A 16,733-nucleotide genomic window follows, 5' to 3' on the forward strand; every position below is an offset into this window, starting at 1 on the left:
CGCTTGTAACTTTTATCAACTTTAGGATATTTCTTCTGAGCATTTCTCACAGAGATTAACTGGAAAGTTAGAAATAATTACATAATTTAATAATTATATACACAATCACATGAAAATAACATAACCAAACTTAACCTGCAAATTTGTCCGCTGTAACGGTAACAATACGTTTCTAAACATATTGTATTGAAATATAGACAAAACAATGTAAAATATTCAGTGAAATGTTTCAATATGTAAGAATAGATTATGTTTTGATTCTTTTCCTTTTATTTATTGTTTTACAGGCTAGAAGCTGGCTTGTTCGATATACGCAGCATATAGATTATATATAATCCGGCTAAACATCAATATAATAAAAATTAGACTGAAGATACAGAAATAACATGAGTGAATTTTCGTAAAAAATTGTATTCATACAAATAAATGTAATTTACAATCCCATTAAAATTATGAAAGTATTTTCCACGTGTTACGTAACTCTAAAAGTAATTCGCGTAAAATGGAACGTTATAAAATTTCTGGACGAAACTAGTTTTTCGCTATTGCCGTTGAGTGCAGCACTGTCGGCTTGGGTTGTTGTTTCCTATCCGCCATTTTCCAGTCGCCATTGAAGGTGAAAACTACACTAAATGTCGGTGATGATTTTAAGATTTTGAGTGGTTTCTTTAAGATTATACCTGTTTTAGTGTTGTGAAATGAAAATGAAGTGCCGGGACTACCATGACGCATCAAAATCACCAAACAAACGGTGCAAGTCTCGAGGATTGTCATACAAACTTCTTCGCCTTGGTAAGTCACTTTTACATTGATGAAAGAACTCGTATGTACTTTTCTTTCGAAATCATTACGTTTCCGTGATACCTGCGCCACGCGCTGTTGTTCAGAGTTGATTGGTAGTTCATTTAGGAATTCGTAAATAATGAGACCACGACGTCTAAGTGGATGATCTGATTATCGTCATCGGACGCTGATATACAAAATTCACCTTATTGCGATTCGGCTGCCAAATCGATCTATTGCGTTAAAGTTTTTGTACGAGACAATTTGCGCCGAGTCGAACGAAGACGCTCGCTCGTTAGTCATCCTGGCATCATTCTCGCCTCAACACAGTCATGTCGAGTTGCTAACCCACAAAATGTCAACGCATTCGGGCAGCGAGGCCGCAAGAAGCCATCGGCCCATAGAGGTCATTTTGAATTCACCTGGCCGAAGCGCGGACAGTAATGCGTTCGCAAGACTAGTTTCGCCAGGTCGAGGAAATAACTTTCTTATTACATTTTTTGAACGTGCCGATCGGTTCGATAATGCGACACGACGCCGACACGGAACCGCGGTGTTTATGTACGAGCGTGTCAAAGAAATCGTCGGGGTCATTCATTATCGGCGTGTTGTAGTGTCGAGTGGCTTTGCGTAATGTTCATAGCTGGCGCGAATTTTATCAGATTGTGTTCGGGTGAGGATTAGCGGGCGCGCGGGGTGGCGCGCGGTGCGCCGGGGGCGGTCGCTCGTCCTCGGCGACTGCGAGAAGCAGAACGGGCGCCACTTCCACCTGACGCGTTGCCATATCTCCGCGCCGCGGCGGCGCCGCCTGCCTGCACCCGTCTCCCTCTGCGCTCCGCCTATCTCGACGCGATACAAATTACCGATTTCTTGCCCTGCCTGCTTATTGTCTAATTATTTATGCGTCGTTTGCGGGCACCGCGGCTTTGTCGCATGGAATGTTACTGGTTCAAGTAGCGCGGGCCGCGGTGACGCATCGGAGGCTACTAGTCGACGGGTTCAATACACCGCCGTAGTCATCAGTTTGTAACACTACAGGCGAACATTGAGACGCTAAGGTTTATTTTTGCTTTCTACGGACATGTGGCAGTGCATGTTTACTCCGGTTTATTTAGCCGTGTTTGAAGTATAGTAGCGCGCGGCATTTTCGCGGCGACAGCACAGATGTCGCGAGGCGGCTGCGCGCGCGCACCGTGCCGCCGCCAGCCGCTGCCTTCTTACGCTCATTCAACCGTTTATGAATGGTTGTAATGATTGTAACATTCCCATAAGCGGGCCTCCGCCGCCTGCGATGCCTACGCCCTGCCATCACTCACTTGCACCCGCCTTTGTTCTCTTTTACCTGCTATGGCTTGCTACTTGAATAGCCCAATGTTATACTCACAAACCAGTCGTAAACACGGCTTCCATACAAGCATTGTTGTCTCTCACAAATGTTTTTTAACTTGCCTTTAATAAAAATTAAATTTACATCCGTATTTCTACGGTTTCAATTTTAATGTAGTCGCCTAGTAAGTTAACGATATTCCTACTGAAAACGTGTCTCGCAAGTCGTTTCCCTGTCTCTTTGACCGGCGCTCCTGCGACATAGATGGACGGCTGGATGTCCATTGAGTGTCGAAATTCGTCACTAAGTTATTCATGGCATCCGTGTCGCAGGGCAGGGCCCGCGCGGCGTGACCTGCCGCGGCCTCCAACCCCCTTATCGCCCTCTATGCATACAGAGCACGACTTCAATTTTGCCCTCAATGTGTTCATTTCCCCAGTGTTATGAATCCTTGGTGTCACTGTGGCTCGTAACGGTCGGTTTATGAAGTTTTTCTCACTAAACGTGCAAGTCAAATTGCCAGACTGATTGCCATGCGGTCGCGTCTACTCGAGTGCCGGCTAATTGTAATAAACTGCTCGTTTCAACTGCTAATTTCGAGACACGTGCTATTTACGTCGTTTTTCCTTGGATATATGACGCTAAGCGATCCTTGTGAATTTTACGTTTTCAAATTTGCTTGGAAAATATTTAGTTTGAGAGTATAACATAATATTTACCAAACTCGGTTGTCGTGTTATGAAAGGCGGCATGTCAACATTCAATAAAGTAGTTATGGGTTAATACAGAAGTCTCGTCTCGTTGATAAATAAGCAATTATGGCCAAGAACACGGGCAACTTGCTTTCGTCGCTTAGCTCAAGGTCGTTAAAAAACTTCTACCTGGCTTTAAGGAATCTGTGCCTTATTCGTGCGACTGAGTTTGATGAAATCTGTGCCTTATGTCTACGCGTTTAAGTCGCAGTTGATGCTGTCGTTTCGGCGTATGATAAGTGAGGTCGCTGTAATGACCTCTCGGCTGTTAAACGGTTGATCTGCGTCGGTGCGGGTCACTTGTCGAATATGCGATACAGTTTGTGGCTACACAAACACCCACCACGGACTCGGAAACAAAATTCCGGGAGCGATGGGAAATTTAAAATGCTTTATTTTAATGCATTAATCGCGAGTAATCTAAATTATTGTTTACATTAGATAACACAACTTGTAAAATCGTCTCATCACGCTAAAATTAGAATTTTCGAGATTTCTGGAAAATCGGAATCTACAAGAACACCACAATCACAGTAACCTTTGACTCCGCATATTTACAATTCAATATTTTAATCGAATGAAGTTCGAAAGTATTTCATACATCGCATTATGTACTCAGAATAGCTGTTTATTTGACATGTAAAAATTTTCCTCCCAAATAAATACTATTAATACAACAGTCGTAAAGTCCCAAATTCTGATCCCACACTAAGATACAGGATAGAGATCATACAAGTGTGTGTATACGAAATACTTCCGCTCTCACAAAATCCGAACACAAATATTTGCGGACGATACATTTGTCTCGGTGGCGGGGGTACATGACATTCTTTCAAAGCGATTGCCATCATCAAGATGACTGTCAATGTTTGAAATTTTAGCTTAAATTTTGAAGTTGAATGTCAGTTTCAAGTAATCATTTAATTTTATTCCGACTATGTGGTCCAAAAACTGATGTTATCATTATAGCCAGTTGCGCAAAACTAATATTAACACTTTATTTCAAATAAAACCGTATATGACTTTACACTAGAATGATTTGCATGACGTAACCCATCTGAGATTTTGCTATATTTTTTGTTCAAATACGACAGAGTGTTTCAACATTAGATTTAATTAATTGGTATAAAAAACGTTTAAAAGTTGCCGTTGCAGGTTTGTTATGTCGCGGGGGTTCTTATCCGTCAGCTGATAACATTATCAGTGGCACTATAAATATCAAGGTTTGAACCGCAACGGCTATCGTTTATCGACATCGTCGCACTAGAATAGTACTGGTAATATTTATAGTTGCATTATAATTGTCAAAATTAGATTTTTATTGCCGATAGGGAAAGTAAATGGTAGTAATTTTGGATTTAGTTTGAACTTGTCAAAACACGCCAAGTCTCAAACTTCCGGTCTCCAGTGACGATTCATATCTGAGTTTTTTCTTTGGCTTGTCTCAACTTAGTTTTAAACTTGGCAGATTGTATCAAAAATGTTTAGAACTTTCATCCACCATTCGTTTGAGGCTGGCGTCGTCTCACTTTCGATGAGGAAGTGTTGCCAATTTCCATCTTAACGTTTTGGTAATATGATTAACAATCATTTGTCACGCGAGGCGCAGTGACAACACATTGTGCAGCGTTCAGATAAACCACGTACACGTGCTGCCTACCACGTGACTTGCATCACGCAGCGTGATGTGGGTTCCTGGAACAGTGTTGTAGACATTGGCTCCGGGCTTTAAATACTTGTCCTGTAATCATTCGCATCATGACTCACGATAAACGTAACGCTCGCTTTTAGTCCTGACTATAGTTATAAATTAGTAATCGTATTTAATATGTTGACAAAATAACAATGACTAAACTTGATTTTCAAAACAAAATTGTCGTATCAATGCTGAATTAATTAAAAGAAACAACAAATCGCATTCATCGTCAAGTGTACAATCAATAAGGCTGGCCGACATAATTCAGGCAACCGTTGTTGTTCGATGGGTAGGATTCCAGTAATACTTATTTTTCAAGTACTCTTATTATCTTATCTTATGACTAATAAATGATATCCCTGGCTGGAAGAATTCCAGCCAGGGATACCACGGTTAGTCATAAGATGTTATATTAATGCGCAATAGATGCAGAAATATGAGATTTTACATGATGAAACGATAATACTTGTATTGTGCAAATAGTTACTGTCTGTTAACCTATCTGGTTCATTAATCTCTTATCAGACGATCAATTATATGCTAATAAACAATCCGTATTGAATAAACTACAATGGTGGAATATGGGTATATCTACATATTAATATGTCATATGGGAATCATGGAGACTCCCTCTCATTAGTAGAGGAGGCCCGTGCTCAGCAGTGGGCAAGTATATAATACAGGGCTGATATTATTATTATTATATTATTATATATGGGAATCATGGAGACTTATCAAATTAAATCAGCTAACAGAGGCGGTTGTTTAAATTGCCATAAAATATAAAGATATTGACGCGTATTATTTTATAAATACAGTTACCCCCTTATTATATATTGTTGTATCACAATATTAGCGAATCACAACGGCCCTTTGTCTAAGCACTGCGAAGGCTGCCATGCCGTCAGTACTGAGAAACAGACTTGTTATCACAGCTTAGATAAAAAACGTCTATGAATAAGGGGGCTTAGACTCATGGCTTCCTTTCCTTCCACATAATTGAAGATATCCTAATAGACAGAATTTGTGCAGTTGATATTATAATCTTCGATCGCTATTGCTCTAAAATGACCCTAGCCTTGTATAAAAAGATATTGCAAATATTTACTGAAAACTATCATGCTGCAAGCAAAGTAAATTATTAATGAAGTCTCATCAAAAATCTCATCATAAAACGTACAATGATATAATACGAGATGATTCTACTACTATATACATTACAAAGCGGTAGCTCAAGGAAAGCTCCCCCACTTCTAAGAGATCCTTCATCTATGCGCCATAAGCACCGCCATGGTGCCTTACATAAGTGTGATAGCCAAGGCAAGCTCAGCCAAGGAAGGAAACAGCGTTGAAAATTCCAATCAGTCACATGAAATTAATAAATGTATGTTATCATAATTCCGTACATTTTGTTTTAGTTGAATAACAAGATCCTTCACTTGGTGCCATATAACTTGACTTAATATCAAGCGCAACTGAACTACGTTTCATAATAAAAATATTTACTAGATTACACAAGTTTAATTCATTACGTAACAAATACACTGATAATAAGCAACAATTACAGCGGGGAACAAGACATTGTCGACACTGCGGTTGTCGGCAGTCGGTAACGTCACGCGCTATCGACAGATAAGCCTCACGTTTGGGCTTTATCTCTCCGCGCTTCTTCAAATCTATAATATTATACATTTAGTTATACGCATCCTTGATTAAATACTGAACGCGAATTGCAATTTAAATAATTCTAATATCAATTAATTATCATCTTTGGTTAAGAATATTCATTTTGGATAGTTCGTCTTGCAGTGAAGAAAATATCAAGAGATAAAAGGGTTGAGGCTATTTCATCATTTCGTTGAAGTGTTTTGGTTTTAGGACAGTGCGACAGTGTGGACTTTGAGCTAAGTAGTTACGAGAGATGTCCATATCCAGCGGTAGGCCAAATCTATAATACATGACTTTATTGTGACTGGAATTTGTATGAACTATTAAATTGGCAAGGTTGACGTCAACCATAAGTATAATATGCATTTGATGCAATGCGATAAAGCAAATAACGTGTTATTTAAAGAAATTATAGAATAATTTATCAAGATATTTTTTTGTCACATTAGTTTATATTCAGAGGCAGTAAAATTAGTTCGTATAAGGATAATAAAGTTATGAATAATAAAAATCTAATAGTAATGATATTTTTTAAATATGTGCTATAAACATCAAAATAATAAGTCTACAATATATGCACATTGGAATGGCCAGAATGCAATTATTACAATATAAATAGTATCCTTATTTAAATTCCATCATATTTGTAAAAACAAAACCGATTTGAATTGGCTGTTTTCAGCCATTTGTAAACGTTAAATATTACAATAGTTGATTCTTTTAATCTACATTTTCCCGGTTTTATTATTGAGAATAATTGATACAAAATATAAACTCATCGCATGAACCAATGTATCTTTGAATGTTTCAATTATACACAATTGTACATAAAATTTTCCTCAAAATGGTAGAGTCAAGGAAAACGAGTATTTTCCCGGGTAAGTTGTATGACGTGTGTATGTATGACGCACTTGTTACATGTATGCCATGCGAGTAAACTGGTTAGATGAGTTTTTTTTTTACAAGTTAGCAATGCTTTGGTATGATGCGACGGGCCCAGAACGTGCGTGTCTCTCATAGAGACAGCATTCGATGAATTCGGTTTTTAAACTAATTTCAGCTTACGTCATATCCTTCCAATAACTTCTGATCTTATTTCTTATGCAATTCATACTATAAGAATCCGTCATATAGTCTTGCTTCGTAGGTCTGCCCAAAAACTCCCTTTCTTGACCTAACGTAAATAACCACAGGAGTTACAAGTAAATGAAATGATTTATTTGAACCCGTAAAATGTTATACATTATTTAGATTCCGACAATATTAACTCTACCACCAGTTCGTAAAGCAGTTCTCAACAGAAAAGAACTGGCAAGAAACTCTGGTGTTGCAGTTTTTCTTTAATTAGTTTAAGTTGTAAGCAGTACACGATACAGAAAAGAAAAGAAATGTTTTTTTTTTTGTTTTTGGAGCAGTTTATTCATTTTTTCGCAAAATAGGTAATCAATTAATTTTAAATTTCCATACGAGTGCACAACACTCAGTACAGTGCAGTACTACGTGGTTTATTGCCTTTGGTCGCCCTTGCCCAAGACTCGCACTTACAAATTATTATATTAATAATGAAATATACAATTGTTACAATAAAAATGCAAAGATAACAATCGTATCAAGTTTATGTGAACACTCGAACAGAAATAAGCGATCGAGGTCGCTCGGTACTTGTGAGTTGCAACGTCTCGGTGTCCTTCGTGAGTCGTCCTTCGAGTGCTTTCGTTTAACCCACTTACAATTGAACGTATATTTTATTATGACAATGCTGGATAGAGCGCGGGTTAGGTACTTTGTTAAGGTTTTTATAAGTAATGATTTAGAGCCGGGGTTTGTGGATGATCATGTTGAAATTATTTTTCTGAGATAGAGCGATGTCTTAGCATTGATTACCTAAATATTATGTTAGACAAGTAATAAGTATAAGCGAGATGCATTCATTTCTGGGTCTGCAGACCATATTGTGACAGTCATTTTTGTATAGCGAAATTCGGGAGTCGTGGAATCAAATTTCCGTTATGATTGGCAGAAATTTTAGGAATACTCTTGTAGATCAGGACTATACGTGTGTGGATGTAAAGTAAGTAATAGCTTTGCGCCTCAGGAAAAACAGAGACAGCTAGAGCCCCAACCGAAATCATATTTCGTTATTAGGCCGGCGATGCACCCACTTCTCCCGCATTGTGGGTGTTCACGGCCAGCGATCTGTTACCCACTTCGTTAACGAGCTATGAGAAATAACAATCGTGGAAGTGTTTTAGCACATTACAGAGATGTTATCCCATGATATAATTGAGCGCGGGAGCGTGACACAGCGCCGCGTTGATCGGCGAGCGCTCGTCTCTCGTCCTTTCCTCGTTTATTACGAGCCACACATACTGGGTCAAGGTTCTGTTTTGATGACAGCGTCTCGAGGAAAACGCGAACGTCCACTTTCGCGGTTTGTTCGTCATTTTTTGGACATTAGATCTTATATAACCTGTTTCCGTTATCGATGTTGCGCGAGTCTGGCGAGGATGTCGTTATATTTTTTTTATATATTTTTTTAGCGCAATAATGTTCTGATATGATTACGCCGACACGAAATATTCTTTAATGATATTTTAAATATTTTTTTACTCATAATTTAGTATATTTTAATCCTAAAACCAATGGAAATGTCCGTTTGTGAAAAATCCTAATGCATACATTGTTGCAATGTTTACTTGGGGCACGCCGGTACAGTTGACGGTGCCGGCGAGCGTATTCCATCGGCGAGCAATTATCTTCCGCTACAAGAGCGACAGCGCGGTCCGGCCGCCAGTGCGGTCACGATATGTGGGTCAAGATAACAGAAGAGTGCTCGGTGCTCGGTGCCCGTCCCACATTCGATGCCGGCCACCACTGCCCCTCCGTGACGCGTCGTTTCTCATCTATAAGATTTTTTTCTCAAATATTTGGTCCAAAATCGTATATAAATATAGTATGTTCGTATTTTGTTATGTTTTGCATTGAACTTGTGGTTCTCGTATGGCTACACATTAGATCAAATTTCAAATGCTCTTAATACTCTACCGGACAGATATTTGCACCCCATGTCGTACGCCGTTATTAAATCATACAGCTCACACCACCCCTTACATTGCTATTACACGAACTTTGACATTTAAACCTTCCAACGGCGCACACAGTCGAACTCCACTAAATTAGATGTTTAGTGTTCATTAGTCGGATTAAAAATGCCTCATTTAGTTTTATGCCATATCGATCGGCGCGAACGAGTAGTCAGTAGCCTTGTGCTCCACTTTCGCTTTTGTCCGCCAAAGGTTGATCTATACTCTAGTTACATTGTTTTCAGGGATGGCCGGCTCGTAAGGACCGCTCTGTGCGAAAACTCACAAGTGTACGTCTAATAGGATTATATTTTGTTATGTAAACATGTTTGTGTTTACGTGGCCATGTTGACTGTCCGCGAGTAGATTTGTTTAGGTTCATCGTTTTGTGGGAGGGCAATGAAACAAAATAGGGACTTTAATATGATGTCGCAAAAGTACTATCAAGGTTTTGTGTACTGTTCTGTTTGTTATCCCTTTTCGGTTCTATAGGAGTCGAATTCAGATTCTTTTCGACGATTCTAGTTCAGGCAAATGGCCACCTGTGAAATGGAAGTATTGCGTATTACATTTAGATTCTAACCGAATGCGATCGCCTCGAGTGACTCGGACACATCCGTAATACTGGTCATTTATCGAAAAACCTTTTTTAGTGCGATCCTTGGCTGTCGAAAACAAGTTTCCGTCGTCGCAGTGCGTCGCTTCGTCGCGTACGAATCCGAGCCGAGCCGCTCCGAGGCCCGAGTTTGTTGTGGACATTATGTGGGTCACAATTATTTCATTTCCACTTGTATGTGTTTATTTTTTTCGTCTACGCTCATTGTTTGCTTTCACCGCATCGGCGAATTGGTTTTGCATAGGAATAGCGTTTTTGTACGCCGTTGATTTGTTAATTTCAATTAGATTTTTTATATGGTGATATTGTAAGTTTTGTATCGAACACAGTAATGGTAATTCCGGTTTCATACTTAAGAATATAGTATTTGTAAAATAATCGATTTTTGAAATCAAAATTCAAACGTATAGATCGATAAAGCCGTGTTTCCATTGTGAAATTCGGCCAATTAATATACATAAGTAAGTATATTTGAATAGTGTTGTTGACTTACATGCTTGACCCCATTAATGAGCCACAGCATGAAAGCCGTCGGCGCCACAATAAACTGTCTTTCAACGCAAGAAAGTGCGTGTTCCGTCTAATTCAAAGCAAGTAATGTTTTGAAATGTTATTCTTTAGAAGTTCGGCTAACAAGGGCTCCCCGGCCGCGGTAGCTCCGCCGAATGCACTCTGAGGGCGTACTATTAAATTTAAAACGCTTTCACTCAATGTAGCCCCCCTCGTGTCCTCCAGAGCGCCCCCCCCCCCTCCGCAAAGAAGCCGAGGTGCGAACTCGTTCATGTCGAGTGTCGACGCTCGCCGACCGCCGAACGGATTTGGCTAAACTGTGTCTCGTAGCAAATCTCCGGCCGGCTATTAATTTTATACAACCGTGTCGCAACTGAGACCTTCGAATGAATATTAAGCAGAATGACGCATGTTGTGAAGGACATTTAGTTTTGTCTGAGACTAGCATCTTTATGCCTTTTAATGTATAAAGTAGACCATGGTACGTGCTTAGATTTTATTCTAATTGCCATGTGATTACAAAAGCAGAGTTCTATTGGATAAACTCTTAGTTAACAAAGTTTTTAAGCATAAGAAATTCTTAAGTTATTCAAAGTCGGTGTTCATTAATTGTAATTTAAAGTTGGTTTTATAGATAACCGGCTCTGAGTAGTTGGTGGTGAGCGTTGGTTGTCAGTCGTGTTGTCGCACCAGCCGGAGTCGTGTTCCACTTAGTAAATGGTGCACAGCGCGGCGGACAAGGGGCCGGGGGGTCGGTTACGTGTCGCCGCCGCCTCGCCGGCCGCTGAGGCTGCGCTCGTGAGAAGCTATGCTCGCCATTCCATCGCACGCAAATACACGCGTTCATTTCACAGACATGAAAATCTTACACCAATTTTAGATGAAACCTTTCTGGAAATTCTGACCAATATTGTATTGTCATTTTCCTCTAAACGTTGCCATTATTTATATCGTTTCCGATAAGTTCACCAAAATTAAGTCCCGTGTAATCGGTTTCCTAGTACGCAGCTACTCTGCAAGGTATCCACGCGCGCTATTCGCGCTCGGTGCAATTTTCCAGCGTCCTTTGTATGCATAAAAGCTTTGAAGCCTCGAGTCGGAATCTGCATTCTGTCAGCTCGCGACGACCGCGCTGCCGACGGTCCTAATCTCCAGATTGAATTGTTTATCGCCATTCCGACATAAATCATTGTACAGTTACAACCGCTAATATTTGTCAACGCCCTCTCGGTTAAAAGAATAGCGCATATCCGATCGCAACATTGTTGTCTGTTACACAATCTGTTTGTTTTAAAAAAACTAGGCCAGACCCTCAAATTTCTAGGCTAGACATAAGGTCGCGGAGTTCGTTGACCGCTGCCGGCGCGCGCCTTTACCGTTAGCTGCGTGTTGTACCGCCGCGCCGCCTACCTGCCGCACTACCCTTTACCCTCCGAACGAAGCTCTGATTATTAAAATGATGATATTTCAGCGATAAAGCATTTGTAATAATTTTAGTGCAATTTAGCAACAATAAAACTAGTTTATTTGTTTACGAGCGGTATATCCTAATTCTTGTCCATCGAATTCATCCGATCTATTTAGTAGAACATTATGAAGTGCATCATAATGCACTTTATTTGTATACACGTATTGTGTCCAACGCGTGTAGTCTAGTTTCTGGTATTAAAACTACTTTCGAAACCGGTCGAAAATATCATAACGCCCTCGCATTAATTGGTGGTACGATTTTTTAACATTTCCAACTGTTTTGTGGTATTGAGTTGTTGTACCTGTTTTGCCGACCTTCCGGAGGTTGCCCAATGCTCAATGATTGCCGGCACGGCTGCGGGCGACCTCGCAGTTATCTCGCTCTGTTATCAACGGTTCGCGGCTCGCCCCTCTGAGGGTGTGCGTAGGACAATATGTGACTTTCTTCATTTTAGAATGACCTAATTAGCGTTATTTGTTCATTTAACAATATAAGTTATCCACACTATTTTCATTGCTTCTAATGTATAATAAAAGGGAGATCAAAGTCTATGCCTTGTATTTTAAGTGAAATCCATTTTGAGATGGTCGCCAGAGGCATTAAATTAATTGCCGCTAAAGTTATCGTCGACCTACATTCGAAGGCGGCTCCACCCGAATGATGAAGTTTATGGGTCTCCATGATCGCTGCGTTTACTTATCTTTGATACAATAATTCTTTAAGACAAGGGGCGATGTATTATTTTGCATATTGTAATAATTGTTAGCGATAATACCTATTTATCTGCTACTTTTCTCTAGATATTTAGAAACCAATATTTACAACGTACATTTCGCACACATCAAGTCAATGTCCCATTCTATAGAATCAAATCTATAATTGTACCGCCTTAACAAGCGACTGAACAATGGTGCGGCGGTTGCCAGCCGTTCGAATAAAAAAAAAATCTTACGCGGTCGCCACGCGCCCCCTGATGTCATCTCTTGAACCTCTTGTTACCGGTTTGGGTTATTTGTATAAGTTTTATTATCTTTACCATGTAATATTTACTGGTTTGGGCATAAACACACCATCGCCTAGCGAGGCTTTGAGTACAGTAATATTTCAATAAGTTATACAACATTTAATAGATTTAGATCTTAGCAGTGATAAGCGTTAAAATTAAAAGCTATAATATGTTGCCTGATGACTGCAGGAGGTTGGCTCTGAGAAAGAAATCCGAGGCGAACAATAGACATGAAATAGGGAGCCTCTCGCGCCAGGCCCAACAGCGCTGGATTGATGAAAGGAGCGAAAGGGGAACGGATTCCCGGCACCCATACACACGAGTATTAAAACAAGACGCACGTACACATGCTGTGTTGTTTCTGACTTATAATAAAACCCACATTCCAAGCTTTGCGAGTGTTTATAAAGTATGTAATATTTTTATACTTGTGTGTTCCGTAAGCCTATTGATACATTAAAATGAACCTTGAACTGATTGCATAATGTCATTTTCGCATTAAGGTTATCAATAACAATTTTGCACTAATTATGCGGTCTATAAATTGTTTTATTAATTAGTTTCAAAATCATTACTTTTTATTAGCCGAACACACGTTTAATTGGATCTTTATTAGGTTGAATTTATTGGTAAAGGTCGCCTGCAAATGTTTTAGCTAAATATACATTATAAAAGCTGAAACAGTGAAGCACTCGCGAACGCTGGTACGCAACACAAACGGTAGTTTTTATTTTTATACTAAAGATACACGTAATGTTTGGAGCCAATGGCGGTGTGTACTCGCCGATGCGGCCTCCGGGCCATGGCGCGTGCCTGCTAAACGCATTTGCTGCATAACAATTGTAGGCCCAACGCGCACTAAGGCCGTATGGCATCAGGCGCAAAAATAACTGTCATAAATATGGTTGGCAGGTGATCAGAACCCAGTTGAAATTAAATAATTCATTATTTAGCTGCCCGGTTCAAAAGTTACGTCCCAGCATGAATGGGCCAGACTCACTGTTTCATAAAGAATTTGGTTAAATTTATCGTTGGTACGTTTTGCACCAGAATCGGGAGATTTAAATTCTCCTTTACCCAAATCGTCATATCTTGACTTAAATGTCAAAAATGGACCTAAAATGCTACTATATTCACGGGACGTGGTGATAACATAAGTGCCATCACCCGTTTGCCAATGTGCTGGTACTCTTCTATAATAAATGGCTGTAATATGTAAACTCAGGTTTGGTTTACATCTTAAAACAATCCACATGGTCTCCCGTTTAATAAGTTCATAATAACATTGCTGGTACATTATTCTCGGATGACAAACTTGAAGCGAAGTTGCGAACAATGTTAAATAATAAACTTTGACATGTTGAACGGCTATTAATAGTGAAAGTGCGGTGTTACCAACCACACTCATACGATACTTAATAAATTTAACAATGCATAGTTAGAAATTGAATTTTAGGTTCTCTACATATTAACATAGAGACTCAAGTTAAACTATTAATCTTGAAGGAGATAAAACTTAAGCTTAGCTTGTACTCAAGATTCTCAGAGACCTTTTATCTCTGTATTATATGATAGGCTGTATTGAGAATGAAATGTACTGTCAGTTGATTGCTCGATCTACGAATCGTATCCAGTTCTTTACCGGTTTCTCAACCTAAGTACATAGCCACGAGACGAATAAGCCAATTACATACAAAGTTCTAGAATGTAACCATTGTCGCACTGTCGTCATACAGTGGTTTACGTAGGACATGTTTATCATTACATTATTCACTCGTCCTCGCCCTTGACGACAGCCGATGCGCCCGCGCAGCCCGGCCGACCGCGGCGCGGAGAATTTCAATCTCGCTACACGTTATCCTACTGTTTACTTTGTTACATCTTGATATATAATGACATATTCGATGTGTTTGTAATGCTTTGTGATTGTTGTGAATTGTACTTGACTACATCATTACATATCGACTTTAGACTTGCATGACAAACCTGCTTGACATAATTTTTATTGCGGTATCCTGGAACAACTATGAAATGGACCACAATTTGTGAGTAAATAGCAGATGAACTAAGTGTAATTTTTGCAACAGGCTTAGAAAAATGTGTTATGATTCTACGTTACAGTGAGTATGTAAGGGCAGCTTGAAGGAGAATATCTTTAAATACACTTATTGTATCATAAATAGTTCGAATTTTGAACCAAACAACGTCAGAATTTATTTCCAAATAATTCCACGAAGTCAATGACACTTACATTTCGAATAACCTGATGGCTATTTTAATCATATCTTTAATAAATGGAATTCAATTACAATAACACAACAACCGTCAACAATCCGAAATGTCGCAGAACAAAACGATATCGCAAAGAAGTTCTTTTTGAGTCGCGTCGTATGCTAATTTCTGCGAATCTACAACATCCCATTACCACAATTCAAGAAGTAATCATTTTAGCATTCAGCTCCTACGGCGGCTGGTTCTCTCCCTGTCGCACCGGTGTGCCGCTAACGAGAGAGAGTGAGATGGTGATGTGACTAGATTGCCGCCGCCCACACGACGCTCGCGAGGCGGTTGAACACGCTAGTGTAGTACAGTTTGTGCGGCAAAGTGTGCGTACTATGGAAGAAGTTATGGCAAATAACTGTTGTATGGTCGGCTATATTGTATGACGTCGGTATGTGAACGCGCCGCGACCGAATGTACGGTTTCTGGGCTAGTTCTGTGTGAAGACTTCTCGGAATTAGTAATGGTCCCATTCCTGAGTAATTTGTTGGTTGTTAACTATGAGAAACGCAAAATCTAACTTGAGAAACTTAGAGGAAGTTGCTAAATTTTCATTCACAATTATTCAACAACGAAAAAGCGCAAAAATTACTCATAACAGCCTTCTAGTTTCTGCCGTTAATGGCGGCCGGTCCTAAACTTATATCAAAACTTTTTGCCACATAATAAATTAAATCATTTACTTACTAAACGGGCTACTGAGCACACTCAATGCGCCAAATAGTCAGGATTATATAAAAGGCTCCCGAAATAATTTGACAAGAACCACCAAGAAAATCTGTTTGAAAACATCGTCGCCCTCACACATTGCTAAGTGCAGGAAGATGAGCCCCGGATGGTTAAGTTTAAGGAAATTTACCGTAGATAAGCTGTTCGGTTGGTCAGATAACGCTGTTTGTTGATAGCTTCGAGTGTTGCACACAGACGTCCACGCGCCACCGCGTGTTGTGCCTCCGATTAGATACCGGGATTTGAGATTGTTTTGTCACAGATATGTTTGTCAATAAAGATTTTGACGATGAAAATCTATTGAGCCATTGCGTACAGGTTGGCGGGAAATACGATGTCAATGTTAATTGGCAAAAAATTACATCATAATGTTTGTAAGCTGATGTATGAAAATATTGACTGCCTTGATGGCGAAGATGTAATTGTGTACACGGTATGAGTACAACTAGCGCGCTGAGGTCTTGGGTTCGAATCCCGGGTCGGGCCAAAATAATTGTGACTGGGTTTTCCATCTTAAAAAAATACTCAGCCCCGGATCAGAGTCAGAAAGTTGGCAATGTGATACCCCAGGGCCTCGGAAAGCGTTTTTCCAGCTTAAAAATTATTCAGTCGCAGCTCAGAGTCTATTCACTATGTAATATCCCCGTGCCTTGGAAAGCACGTAAAGCCTTTGGTCCTGCGCCTAATCTCTAGTCATGTCGGATTTCCGTCTCATCGGACTATGAGAGCGAAGGAACAGAGCACCTGTGTATTGCGCACACACTTGTGCTATAATATGTCCTGCGTAATTGGCTGTACCGATATTCGGTTAG

General features: G+C 39.8%; 1 protein-coding gene across 1 annotated transcript in view; it reads left to right on the top strand.

Annotated features, from left to right (window-relative positions):
* The first annotated feature begins 581 nt into the window (after positions 1 to 581).
* LOC119193429 (mediator of RNA polymerase II transcription subunit 13-like) overlaps positions 582 to 16,733 on the top strand; it is a 70,496-nt gene continuing 54,344 nt past the window's right edge. Inside the window, exon 1 of the mRNA XM_037447026.1 lies at positions 582 to 792. Coding sequence (XP_037302923.1) covers positions 724 to 792 — 69 coding nt within the window. The 5' untranslated portion in view covers positions 582 to 723. The remainder of the gene's footprint in view (positions 793 to 16,733) is intronic.

Source organism: Manduca sexta, unplaced genomic scaffold (genome assembly GCF_014839805.1).
Source record: "Manduca sexta isolate Smith_Timp_Sample1 unplaced genomic scaffold, JHU_Msex_v1.0 HiC_scaffold_53, whole genome shotgun sequence".
NCBI lineage: Eukaryota > Metazoa > Arthropoda > Insecta > Lepidoptera > Sphingidae > Manduca > Manduca sexta.